The sequence below is a fragment of the Ranitomeya variabilis genome, chromosome 2, assembly GCF_051348905.1.
Source record: "Ranitomeya variabilis isolate aRanVar5 chromosome 2, aRanVar5.hap1, whole genome shotgun sequence".
Lineage (NCBI taxonomy): Eukaryota > Metazoa > Chordata > Amphibia > Anura > Dendrobatidae > Ranitomeya > Ranitomeya variabilis.
Genome location: NC_135233.1, coordinates 263262937 through 263277019, shown reverse-complemented (window position 1 = coordinate 263277019; position 14083 = coordinate 263262937). Strand labels below are relative to the sequence as shown.

General features: G+C 43.3%; 1 protein-coding gene across 4 annotated transcripts in view; it reads left to right on the top strand.

The window, feature by feature from the left end:
- Positions 1-14083, top strand: part of PHF19 (PHD finger protein 19) — a 68818-nt gene that overhangs the window by 24553 nt on the left and 30182 nt on the right. For 3 of the 4 annotated variants that reach the window (XM_077284835.1, XM_077284836.1, XM_077284837.1), the window contains exons 5-6: positions 2610-2710; positions 11559-11707. In XM_077284835.1, coding sequence (XP_077140950.1) covers positions 2610-2710; positions 11559-11707 — 250 coding nt within the window. The remainder of the gene's footprint in view (positions 1-2609; positions 2711-11558; positions 11708-14083) is intronic. The other variant, XM_077284838.1, reaches the window with a different exon arrangement.

The window sequence follows — 14083 nt, the reverse complement described above, 5'->3', positions numbered from 1 at the left end:
ACCAAATTTTACTGTGGGTAGCAAGTGTTTTTCTTGGAATGCTGTGTTTTTTGGCCTCCATGCATAACGCCTTTTTGTATGACCAAACAACTCAATCTTGGTTTCATCAGTCCACAGGACCTTCTTCCAAAATGTAACTGGCTTGTCCAAATGTGCTTTTGCATACCTCAGGCGACTCTGTTTGTGGTGTGCTTGAAGAAACGGCTTCTTTTGCATCACTCTTCCATACAGCTTCTCCTTGAGCAAAGTGCGTTGTATAGTTGACCGATGCACAGTGACACCATCTGCAGCAAGTTGATGCTGCAGCTCTCTGGAGGTGGTCTGAGGATTGTCCTTGACTGATCTCACCATTCTTCTTCTCTGCCTTTCTGATGTTTTTCTTGGCCTGCCACTTCTGGGCTTAACAAGAACTGTAGCTGTGTTCTTCCATTTCCTTACTATGTTCCTCACAGTGGAAACTGACAGGTTAAATCTCTGAGACAACTTTTTGTAGCCTTCCCCTGGACATCTATGTTGAATAATCTTTGTTTTCAGATCATTTGACAGTTGTTTTGAGGAGCCCATGATGCCACTCTTCAGAGGAGATTCAAACAGGAGAACAACTTGCAAGTGGACACTTTAAGTAGCTTTTCTCATGATTGCATACACCTGGCTATGAAGTTCAAAGCTCAATGAGGTTAGAAAACCCCAAAAAAGTGCTTTAGTAAGTCAGTAAAAAGTAGGTAGGAGTATTTAAAACAAGAAAATGATAAGGGTGCCCATACTTATGCACCTGTCAAATTTTGTTTGAATGCAGATTGCACATTTTCTGTTAGTACAATAAACCTCATTTCAATCCAGAAATATTACTGAGTCCATCAGTTATTAGATATATGAAACTGAAATAGCTGTTGCAAAAACCCAAATTGTTATAAAGAAAAAAGGTTAACATTAATAGGGGTGCCCAAACTTTTTCATATGACTATATATATATATATATATATATATATATATATATATATATATATATATATATATATATATATATATATATATATATATATATATATATATATATATATATATATATTTATATATATTATGCTCTAGGAAACCAGAATAAGTACCAGGACACTCCAGATACTATAAATCCTGCAAAACCCACAGAGTCATTGTGAAGGACATGAAAACATTATTTGTATTGCATGGTAGGGAAGGACTGAGCAATCAGATCGTCAAATAAGCCATGATTTATGGTACTCTAAAGTGCTTAGTGCATGCAAGGTTCAGTAAAAGAGTCCGGAGAGGGCATGCTCAAACCATGGAGATGATACCAAAAATGGTCACGTGTAATGGGTGATGACTACTGTAAAAGTCTCTATATAAGGCATGAGACCTCACAAAAAACAAATAAAAGGACAGATTAATCATAAGGAGCCCAGCTTACCCGTTCTAATGCCTGCCAATGTGATGTCTAGTGCAGCCCTGTATATTTGTCTCTGGTTCTTTTTTGCTTATTTAAGAGAGTGTTCATATATCCTTACATATTTTGATGTTGATTAGTTTTTCAGCCAAAAGTATTCCCCCTAATTTTTATTTTGATGTCCTTTTTTGTACACTTAAATTATTTAATAAAGGTATTTGGTCACTTTTCATTTTTGAAATTGTCTTTGCGTTTTATTTTGGGTTACTGGTGCCCTCTATATACCTTCTTTCCCCCGTTGTGTACAGTCTTGTTTTTTATGTATGGCACAGAACCTTACTAGTTGCGGACTAGTTCTTTACTCGGAAAACTAATACTACACATCACCCTGGAAGCACCATCCCCACCGTCAGACATGGTGGTGGCAGCATCATGCTGTGGGGAGACTTTTCTTCAGTAGGGACAGGGAAGCTAATAGAGTTGATGAGAAGATAGATGGAGCTAAATACGAGGAAATTGTGGAGGAAAACCTGTTAGAGGCTCCAAAAGACCTGAGACTGGGATGTAGGTTCGCCTTCCAGCAGGACAACGACCTTAAACATCTTGTCAGTACTACAATGGATGTTTAGATCAAAGTATATTCATGTGTGTGAATGGCCCAGTCACCGTCCAGACCGAAATCCCATTGAGAATCTGGCAAGACATGGAAATTGCTGTTCACAGACCCCTCCATCCAATATCACTGAGCGAGAGTGAGTGTGCAAAGAAGAACGGGCAAATGTCACCTCCAGATGTGCAGAGGCGGTAGAGACAGACAACAAGACTTGCAGCAGTAATTGAAGCAAAAGGTGGTCCTACAAAATATTGACTTGGGGGCTGAATACAAATGCACATCACAATTTTTAGATTTATATTTTTAAAGTATATAAAATACCATGTATCATTTCCTTTACACTTCACAAATACTTGCTACTTTGTGTTTGATATATCACATAAAATCCCAATAAAATACATTTTAGTTTGTGAGGGTAATGGGGAAAAAAGGGTGAATAAGTTCACTGGGTATGAAGACTTTTTTTGTATAACCTTTTCAAGTTTGGGTCAAGAGACCTGTGGCCTGTCCTTTCAACATGACCAGTGACACACGGACAGCCAGTTACACCTGGGTGGGAAACGGTCATTGCATCTCCAGCCTCTAATATTTCAGGATATCATCAAAAGTGTCACATCCCAGCGGTGGAGAGCGGAGACGACAGGACTCTGGAGCCGTGGTTCTGCAGGCGCTGTATCTTTGTCCTGGCTGTTAGGGTAAGAACATAAGGTTATCAATGGCCGACCTGCTGCCTCCTGCTCTAATATCTCCCATAGTGTAGAATTGGGGACGTTTACACTGCACAGCTTTCAGTTTTCTGCATAGGGATACTCGTTTCCTGATATTCCTGCAACGTAAACGGATTGCCGATCATACGGTAAATGAGCAAGATGCTTCTTCGTCTAGTCATGATCTTTACACTTATAATCACTAATCAACACCCCCCATCAATTATGGGAGAATTAGAGGCAACAGCCAAAAAATAAACGTATGATATAAAATTTATTGTTTTATTACATATATAAAAGTTAAAATTAACAAGGGAATATCACAAAAAATCCGAGGACAGTACAAAAAATCACACCAAGGGCATAAGTACACATATCATGTTATTGGCAATGTTAAAGCACCCAGCTTACCTAATGTCTATATGCCTACAAACAAAAAATGGAAACTGCTTAATATCAGGATCCTATTTGTAAAGTGGCAATGCTATATACAAAATAAGGCAAACAAGGCTATGTGTATACATGCCAATAACTCTAAATGGAAACCGCTCTATGTCAGGATCCTAGTTATAAAGTGGCAGTGCTATGTGCAAAAAATACCAGCGTACACAAGCCTAAGCCAGGTTATCAGTGTTTACAGCATGCTACTTACATGTCACCTTTAGACCTTGTGTGTACTGCCTCGGACACCCCGACAGCGCCGTTTCGCCATGTAGCTTCCTGTTGAGGATTCTCCAGCCCTGTTCATGTTTAGTTGCGTCTTTTCCATTATGTGATAATCACCAGTATTCAGTCAATCGCAGCCCCCAAACGACTGTCGTCATCATTGCTCTGATATGTGGCTGTCAGAACGGTCATGGTCATTCTGCAGTCGCTGCTACATGATGTCGGCTGATTAACCTTCACTCGTCTGCTCCAGGTGAATAAAATCACAGTCTGATTCACAATGGCGTAGTGTCCTCTACACTGGTCATTGAGCAGATCATGCCTGGCCTTCGTTTCCACTCGCCCCTGATTTGGAAAGCCTCACCATAGTAAGTTTAGTGCTGGTGCTGTGGCATGTTCTGGAAAACATGAAATATTACTCATTTACGATGAATGTTAAGCCAATATTCATCTAGGCAAGTCTGAGTGTCCCGGAGACATTATCCAGTCACGGAGTGGAGTGACCCCTAAGAAATGTCTCTAGGATGTTCAGGAGGAAAAAAAATGCCTCTTGTGGGCCTTTAGGTGTTGATGCGCCTCCATTGTGAACTAACTCCAGGCACTGGAACTAGATTCTGAACTGATACATTCTGTCACTGACAGATTGTAACCAGCTATTAGGAAGAGAGACTTGTGCTTTTGTTTACCTTAGTACGAGAGTACGAGAGGAACTCCGCCGGTTAGTGTACACATAAATAATACATCCTATACGGTTCTATTCACCGATACCCCAGGGAGTGTATAGTACAAATAATGCTAATAATGCACCCAACTAATGACGTGATCAAAAGGGTGGGAATATAAGGGTGCCGTCATGTCTCATGAAAAAACATATTACCAGGTATGTAATACCCATGTTTTTCCATGATACATGACGGCACCACGAGAGAGTTACAGAGATTTGTATTCTCTTTAGGGAGGGATCACTGCTTGTAACACTCTTCTCCCAAATGCGAGATCAGAGGTAGCAGATAGGTCTAGCCTATAATGTTTAAAAAATGTAGACAGAGAGGACCAAGTGGCCGCCTTACAGATTTGGTCGATGGTAGCATCTGCTCTCTCCGCCCACGACGTCGCCATGGCCCTCATGGAGTGGGCTTTCAGACCCTGTGGAACAACCCTGCCTGCACTACTATACGCTAGAATAATGGCCTCTCTCACCCATTTAGCGATAGTTTGTTTTGAGGCGTTAAGGCCCTTCCTTGACCCCTGGAACGAAACAAATAAAGCCCTCTGTTTCCTCCAGGATTTTGTACTCTCTAAATACTGTAGGAAACATCTCCTGACATCTAGGCAATGGAGTCTCTCCTCTTTCTTGTTACTAGGATTGGGACAGAAAGAGGGTAGGGTTATATCCTGAGCCCTATGGAATCTCGATACCACTTTGGGGAGATATGCCGGATCTAATTTTAATACACCCCTATTGTCCATAATTTGTGTGTAAGGGGGGTCAGCTGACAACGCGTGTAAATCCCCAACCCTACGGGCCGATGTAAGTGCCACTAACAAAGCTGTCTTTAATGTCAGTACTTTATCTGATGTTGTATTTAACGGCTCAAAGGGGCTTTCTGTCAAAGCTGTCAACACTAAATTTAGATCCCATGGTGGAGGAGTAGGGGATGGAACAGAGTCAGCTCTACTACAGGCTCGGATAAACCTCACCAACGACCTATTGCTTGCCAGGTCACAGTTGAATAAGGCTGCTAAGGCTGAAATGTGTACTTTGAGGGTACTAACAGCTAACCCCAGATCTAAGCCCTTTTGCAGGAACTCCAGAATTGCCACTATCGGGACCTCCTCTTCCCGTATTGGCCCTGAGCTGGACAGGAATTTCTTCCATATTTTCCCATAGATCTTGGTCGTTACTGGTTTTCTGCTACTAAGCAAGGTGGATATTAAACCAGCTGAGAACCCTTCTTTCTCTAACAACGACCGTTCAAATGCCAGGCCGTCAAATGTAGCCCCGAATTCTGCGGGTGGTTGAAGGGACCCTGTGTTAGAAGGTCCTGGTCTTCCGGGAGAACCCACGGGTCCGTCACTGACATCACTCTCAGCCAGTAAAACCATGGTCTTTTCGGCCAGAAGGGAGCGATTACAATCACTCTGGCCTTGTCCTCCCTGATCTTCCTCAGAACTGCTGGGATTAGACATATCGGTGGGAAGGCATACAGGAGTCCTGATGTCCATTCTATACTGAAGGCGTCTACTGCCAACGGCCTGTCTGCAGGGTTCAGGGAGCAGAATTTTTGAACTTTTTTGTTGGCTTTTGAGGCAAAGAGGTCTATACTGGGTCTTCCCCACATATGTATTATCCGTTGAAAAATTGACTTTTTTAGGGACCATTCCCCTTGCCTCAAGTGGTTCCTGCTTAAAAAGTCTGCTTTTATATTGTCCACACCTTGAATATGCAGGGCAGATAATGAAAGGAAATGCCTTTCGGTTAGAGTCATGAGTCTTCTGGTTATGTGCATCAGTGACCGAGAACGGGTGCCCCCCTGGTGGTTCACGTATGCGATCGCTGTTCGGTTGTCCGATAGGACTCTCACATGATGCCCTGTCAAGTGTGGAAGTAGTCTCTCTAGCGCCTTTTTTATTGCTAGGAGTTCCCACTTGTTTGAGAATAGATTTTTCTCCTCTTGAGCCCAGGGATCTTGGACCCATAGTGTGTCTGAGTGAGCTCCCCACCCCCATGGACTGGCGTCCGTTGTGATTACTTTGGAGGCTGTGTATGTCCAGGGAACTCCTCATTTGTTTGATCTTGTCCTCTTTTTCCTCTGGGAGGCAACATTCCTGCGCCACTTAGTCTACCGTTATCCCTAGGAAATTCTGGACCATTGCTGGCTCTAGTTTGGATTTCTTGAGGTTCAGTTGCCATCCTAGTGTCTGTAGAGTGTCCATCACTATTCTGACCTGCTCCTGACTGTGAGAAAAGTTTTTCCCCACTATCAGGAAGTCGTCTAAGTAGGGTATTATCAGAGTGTCTTTTTCTCTGAGATGTGTTGTGACCTCTGCAATCAGTTTTGTAAACACCCGTGGGGCTGTTGCTATCCCAAAGGGCAGAGCCCTGTACTGAAAGTGACGTAGCTGGGACCCCATCTGAACTGCCACTCTGAGAAACTGACGATCTTGTTGTCTGATTGGGACGTGATAATAAGCGTCCTTGAGGTCTAGGACGGACATGTAACACTGAGGATATAGAAGTTTCACCGCTGATTTTATGGTTTCCATTTTGAAAGATGGAATTATTAGATATTTGTTGAGGCCTTTTAAATTTATTATTGTCCGCTTTTTTTATGAGAAAAAGGGGGGAATAAAATCCTTCCATCCTTTCCTCTATTGGAACTTCTTCCAAGACGTGCTTGTCTAGGAGTGATGTTACTTCTCCTTCCAGACTGTCTTGTTTCTCTTGGGAGGACTGTACCGGGGTCTGCATGTATCTTCTTGGAGGCCAGTGGTGGAATTTTAATTTTAGGCCTGATCCTATGATCTGTTGGATCCATATGCTGGATGAGATCCTCTCCCAGGCTGGAAGGAAGTGAGAGGGCCTCCCTCCCACCTGAGAAGGACCGTCACTGGGAGGGTTTCTTGGTGTCCCTGGGGGACTTGCCAAAATAGAAGCCTTTTCCTCCCCTTGACCGCTTATCGAAGTTGCTCCTGTCTCGGTCTCTCTCTTTGAAAGGAGCGCTGAAAGGGCTGAAATGGCTGCTTAGGAACATTTTTCTTTTTGTCACCGGCTTTTTCTAACACTTCGTCTAATGCCAGTCCGAACAGGAAGTTCCCCTCACATGGCAAAGAGCAAAGCTTCATCTTTGCCTGAGTATCTCCTGGCCAGCATTTAAGCCATACGGCACGGCGTCCTGTGTTGGCTAAAGCTGCTGATTTTGCTGCCAGTCTAGCTGAGTCTGCTGATGCTTCAGCTAGAAATACTGCCGCTGCTCTCATGGCCGGTATTGCCTCTAGGATAGTCTCTCTGGGAACTTTTTGTTCTACCTGATCCTCCAGGTTGTCTATCCAGATCTTTAGGGATCTGGCTACACAAGTGGCCACGATAGCTGGCCTTAGTGCTCCTGCCGAGGCTTCCCATGCTGTTTTCAGGGAACTGTCCACCTTTCTATCCAGAGGTTCTTTTAGAGAACCTAGATCCTCGAATGGCAGGGAGGATTTCCTGGCAACTTTTGAAATTGCCACATCAATCTTCGGGGCTCTATCCCAAGATGAGGACGCCTCCTCTTCAAAAGGATATCTTCTCTTTAGGGAGGTGGTTATCTGGGACCTTTTTTCCGGTTTTTGCCATTCCCTTTTAATCAGTTCTTGTAGCTGTTCATTAATAGGGAATGACCTCCGTTTTCTCTTGCAGACCACTGAACATAAGTTCTTGGGCTGTCTTTTTTGCCTTCTCATCTACCAGCCCCATGGTAGAGCGAACAGCTTTAATAAGCTTATCTGTAGCCTCCGCTGGAAATGCGTCTTCCTCCTCTGAGCTACTATCTGAGCAGCGAGCTGTATCTGAGTCCCCCTCTGACTCTGAGGAATCCCTCTGGGATGCTACTGAGGGGCTGGATCTGTCCCTAGATCTGGTATCTGTGTCGGCTGTCTGCAATGCTTTCACAGACCTACAGACCTCTGATTTGATCAGTGATCTTAGACTCTCTGTAAAGGAGGGTGTTTCCTCCGCTACCGTCTTGTTAATGCAATCCTGACACAGATCTTTATTCCAGGATGGTTTTAACGCTTTTTTGCATAAGGGAAATTCCTTGTTTTTAGCCTTTGATTTACACTTCTTGGGGACCTCCTATACTCCACCCCCCAATGTATGTAAGAAAAGAGGGGAGAGACGGAGATAAGAGAAGAGAAAAGAACAGACATTAGCGTGCTGGACTTTCTCACAGTTCACTCACCACTTAGACGCTTTCAAAGTACGGGTACTGGATCCGAAGGTTGGCTGGTGTCTCCGTGTCTCCCAATGAGACTAGGGACCCCTCCTTGGTATGGCGATCCGTCCGTACGATGTCCGAGCGGCTTCTGCTGCTGCCATGGCGGATCTGGCTCTTCTCACTTGAGCGAGACCGCCTCTCCTGCACCTCTTGCTATGGCATTAAATGTTCTGGTGAAAAGCTCTCCATCATACACCCTACCACGTAACAAGAGTAGTCACCCTCAACCTAGCCTGGTTTAGTGACACAGGGCAGCACTTCTGGTTCGTTTAAATACATTCACTTCCTCTTTTTTTTTTTTTTTTTTTATGGATCACCTGTTGATCCTGCCATTACTGGTCGCTTCAGTAGTCAGGTGCATGTGCGCACCTGTCCTGATTTGATTACCTGGCTGATCGTGCCTGCACCACTTCCGGTGCTCATAGATGCAATCAATCACCTGGTTGATCCTGCATCTGCTGGCCGCTAGCACAACGCCTGCGCTGTATAATTATGCCAGAGCGCGCACCCGGCAACCACTTCCGGTGCGCGCTATCAGATCCACCATTCACCTGGTTGATCCTGCCCCGAGTTCTGACGCCGGGTCCTGCGCGTGCACACGGCTATTATCTCCGGTGCATTATTAAGTCTCCTCTGAACCTTCTTTTTCGTAGGCTAAACATTTTCATATCCTTTAGAACAGCACGGTGGCTCAGTGCTGGAGCCTTGCAGTGCTGGAGTCCCGGGTTCTAATCTCACCTTGGACAACATTTTCAAGGAGTTTGTATGTTCTCCTTGTGTTTGCGTGGGTTTCCCCCGGGCACTCCGTTTTCCTCCCACATTCCAAAGACATACTGATAGGGAATTTAGATTGTGAGCCCCATCGGGGACAGTGATGATAATGTGTGCAAAACTGTAAAGCGCTGCGGAATATGTTAGCGCTATATAAAAATAAAGATTATTATTAATTATTGTGACAAGTGCCACTTCTATATGTGCAAAGGGAGGAAATTACCATGAGCTAAGTCAATTATTATAATACGAACTGTCACTCAAATCAAAGTATGTATCTTGCCTCCAGATGAAGATAAAGGGAAACACGCGTAGGGGCAGTAGGCTGGGGTTCTAGTAAGAACATTATACCAGTAAGTTTTAGCCCTTCTTATGCACTTTGGCCCACTTCTGGCTGTGGCTTTGCACTACTTAGCACTAAACACCTTATTTTCATACATATATTTAGTGATATACATTTTTTTGCAGCTACTTTGTCCTCAGGTCGAGCACTGATATTCAGTACATGCAATATAGCAAATTACCAGCAAGATACATACTTTTATTTGAGTGTCCGCTCCTCTTATAATAATTAAAGTCAAGTAAATAAGGCAGCACACTGCAGCGCTGAAACATGCAAACATGAAACATGAAAACTGAACTGCATTACTGCACTAGAAATATGAAAAATGAGAGCGTTTAGCGCATAAAAATGGCCAATTTTATGTGTACCTGGTAGCCACTTTAGGGCATCTCTCGTATACCAGGTCCTACGCTTTCCTTTCCTCGCTGAGAATAAACGTCTCAAGTCAAATAATTGACTTAGCTCATGGTAATTTCCTCCCTATGCACATATAGAAGTGGCACTTATTACTTTACTGGTTGCTATTTATCTTTTGTTATTCCCCTTAGTCCTGCTTCGGCAGTATGATTCTGTTTATTTATTAATTTATTTGTTATATTTTACTTCAATAAAATGTATTATTTGGTACAAGATACTCTCTTTTCCCATTTGCTATAATTAGTTGGTTGGGGTTGTGTATATGCATCACACTGTTGACTCATGTGCAGTCTGTGATCTGTTAGTATACCCGCTCTTTTTCACACGTGCTGTTGCTTAGTTCTGTTCCTCCCATTTAATAGATGCAATTTTCGTTTTTCTTGCCCATATGTATAATCTTGCATTTCTCCGTTAAATACCATTCTATTAGGGCCCCTTCACACTGTGCAATCAAAGTCTGAACGAGCGTTCGATTTGTGACGTTTATCCGTCCTCGTTCCGAGGTTGCAAAGTGTGACATGGCGTTACGATTTGCGACGCAGCCCAGCATCGTACGATGTGAAAGAAAGAGCAGAACTTTCTTTCGTCGTAAATGTCTCGCTGTGGCGGTCGAAATCGTAGTATGTGACGGCGGTCATACGAGCTCGTAATGCGACTACGTGGGTTGGGCTTCCGCATACCTGTCTCCTGATTGGGCGTGACGTTTTAGCACGCCCATGCTGGTAATACGTCACGCTCGGAGTCGTAGGACTATGGCGGTGTGAAGGGTAGCGTACGATTGCGACGCGTGACGTTCACATCGCAACTACGTCAGAAAAAGCGTTAACATCGTAGAGTGTGACCGCTGGCTACGAGCTCGTACTGCGATGTCGAATATGACGCAAATGCGTCGTAATCGTAGCAGAATCGACCAGTGTGAAGGGGCCATTAGTCACTGCCCATTGTTCAAGTTTATCTATATCCTTCTGAATCCTTTCTCTTTTGTCTAGTGTTAGCTATCCCTCCTAGCTTTGCATCGACTGTAAATTTGATTAGTTTACCTTCAGTTCCATTACCTAGATCATTTATAAAAATGTTGAACAACACTGGGGCTAGTACAGAGCCTTGTGCTACCCCACTGCAAACACTTTTCCAATTGAATGTGCAACCATGTATTACCACTCTTGGAGTACTTTCACTGAGCCAGTTATGAAACCACCAAACCATAACCTTGTCAATCTCATACTTGGTCATTTTTTCAATAGTATGAGATACATATCAAATGCTTTGATGATGTCGACATATACGATATCTACCACAATTCTCTGATCCCCCCAGTCAGTGATTCCATCATAGAAGAAAATTAGATTAGTCTGGCTTGACTTGTTTGCTACAAACCCATGCTGGCTCTGGTTAATTGCTGTATTCTTATCTAAGTACTTATATGCATGCTGTTTAATAATTTGTTCAAATATCTTTCCTGGGATGGAAGTAAGGCTCACTGGCCTGTAATTTCCTGGCTCCATCTTATTTCCTTTTTTGAAGATAGAGACAACATTTGCATCAAAATTGTATCCTGCGGCCTCATGACAGAGAAGAAAACGAAAGAGCTGTGCACGTTTTGGTGCCTTGTGACTGGAAAGTGACTCAGATAAATGATTTCTAATATTACTACTTTTTTTTCCAGAAAGGTGGCGCTCTAAAGAAAGGTCCGATAGCAAAGACCCTCCAGGCTGTGAAAATGTTTCTTACATACTGTCCTGAGGACCTGGACTGGGACTCGTCTCACAGAACTAACCAGCAGCAGTGTTACTGTTACTGCGGGGGCCCCGGAGAGTAAGAGACTGGTCCTGCTATGTGCATCCTTCCAGCTTAATACAATGACAGGGCTCGCTTGTAGTTCCTGTGTAGCAGATGAGCCTAGTTAAGTCAGTATAGCTACAGTTAGATCCAGAAATATTTGCAAGATACTGTTATATAATCAATATGGGCTTAGAGTGCAGACTCTCAACTTTAATTTGAGAGTATTCACATCCTAATTGGAGTAGGTGTTTAGCAATTACAGCTCTTTAATATGTAGCTTCTTCTTTTTCAAGGGACTAAAAGTAATTGGACAGTTATCTCAAAATCTCATTAATGGTCTCCATGTGCTATCTCTTTATTGATCCATTATCAATTACGCAGGTAAAAGATCTGGAGCAGATTCCAGATGTGGCTTTTGTCTTTCAAAGATGTTGCTAAGAACTCACAACATGTGGTCAGATGAGCTCTCAATGGAAGAGAAACAGACCATCATTAGGCTGCAGAAATCCATCAGAGAGATATCAGAAATGTTAGGACAAATCAACAGTTTAGTACATTCTGCAAATCAAAACAAAAAATCCACTGGTGAGCTTGGGAACTCAAAAAGGCCTGGACGTCCACAGAAGACAACATTGGTGGAAGATCGCAGAAACCTTTCCATGGTGAAGAAAAACCCCTTCATAACATCCATCCAAGTGAAGAACACTCTCTATGAAGTTGGTGTCTCAGTATCGAAGTCCACCATAAAGAGAAGACTTCATGAGAGCATATACAGAGGGTTCACCACAAGGAGCTAACCATCAATCAGCCATAAAAATAGAAAGGCCAGATTAGAGAGATGTAAGGTGCGCACTCAGTGTTGGGTAGAGAGGCATGTAGGCTGAACTGGAGAATCCAAACTAAGTCAAATAGCAGGAAATCGGCCGCACTCGCACTGAGAACGCTTGTATTTATTTAGTTACAGTACAATATTTCACAAAAGTACTGGGTAGAAGAATATAGCGTGACATGTTTAGACCTGTCCCGGGTCTCTTTCAAACGTTCCTTTAATCACAAAGATAGGATGTACTGCACAGCACACACCAACGCTGGAGCACATGTTGCGCAGCACACCCTTATCCTTGCCATTAAAGCCACATTTGAAAAAGACCAGGGACGGGCCGAAACATAAAATACGAAAGGCCACATTAGACTTTGCCAAAAAACATCTAAAGAAGCCGCCCAGTTCTGGAAAACCATTCTGTGGACAGATGAATCTAATATCAACCTGTACCAAATTGATGGTGAGAAGAAAGTATGGAGAATACTTTGAATGGCTCATGATCCAAAGCACAGCACACCCTCTGTAACACATGGTGGAGGCAGTGTGGTGACATGGGCATGTATGGCTTCCAATGGCGCTGGGTCACTAGTGATTATTGATAATGTGACAGAATCAGCCGGACGAGTTCTGTAGTGCACAGAACGATACTTAATGCTCAGATTCAACCACATGCAGCAAGGTTGATTGGACGACACTTCACAGGACATTGTCCCAAAACATCCTGCGAAAGCAACCCAGGAGTTTAAGGCAAAGAAGTGTAATTTTCTGCAGTGGCCGAGTCATCCACAAGATTAACCCCATGGAGCAGCATATCACACGCTTAAGACAAAACTTAAGGCAGAAAAATGCGCAAACAAGCAACAAGTGAAGTCAGCTTCAGTAAAGGCCTGAGAAAGCTTCACAAAAGAGGAAATCCAACGTTTGGTGACGTCCATGGTTTCCAGACTTCAGGCCATCATTGCCTGCAAAGGATTCTCCCCAAAGTATTAAAAATGAACATTTTATTCATGGTAAAGTTAATGTGTCCAATTACTTTTGACCCCCTGAAATGAGGAGGCTTTGTAATAAAATGATTGTGATTCCTAAATGTTTACAGGATATTTTTGTTCAACCCCTTTAATTAAATATGAACGTCTACACTTCAATTGTATATCAGTTTGTTCATTTTTCAGCAAAAATAGTGGCCTGCAGAGCCCCGATCTAGAGATTCAGTCACTGTCCAAATATTCGAGAATGGGGTTATAGAGCCTTGTTTGAATCCATATGGGTTTGAACATGTAAACCACTGCTCCATCTGTCTGTTCTCTGTGGCTTTCCTGAAAATGGCTGAGTGCAGTATTGTATTTGGCAGTCCTGTAGACATTGAATTTGGCGCTGGAGTGCATGCTTGCCCCATTTAGATGAGAATCTGTAGAGCCTGGATCTAATGACCGGTACGCTTCCCAGCAATCAGACCCCAGTGTTCAGTGAGTTACGCTTGTTGTTTCCTGGAGATGCCCTCCTCCGTGTGTATGGACATGTGCCTTGTGACCATTTATAGCTATAATATGATATGCTCCTGGTTTGAAAATTCTCCCCAGCGCCAA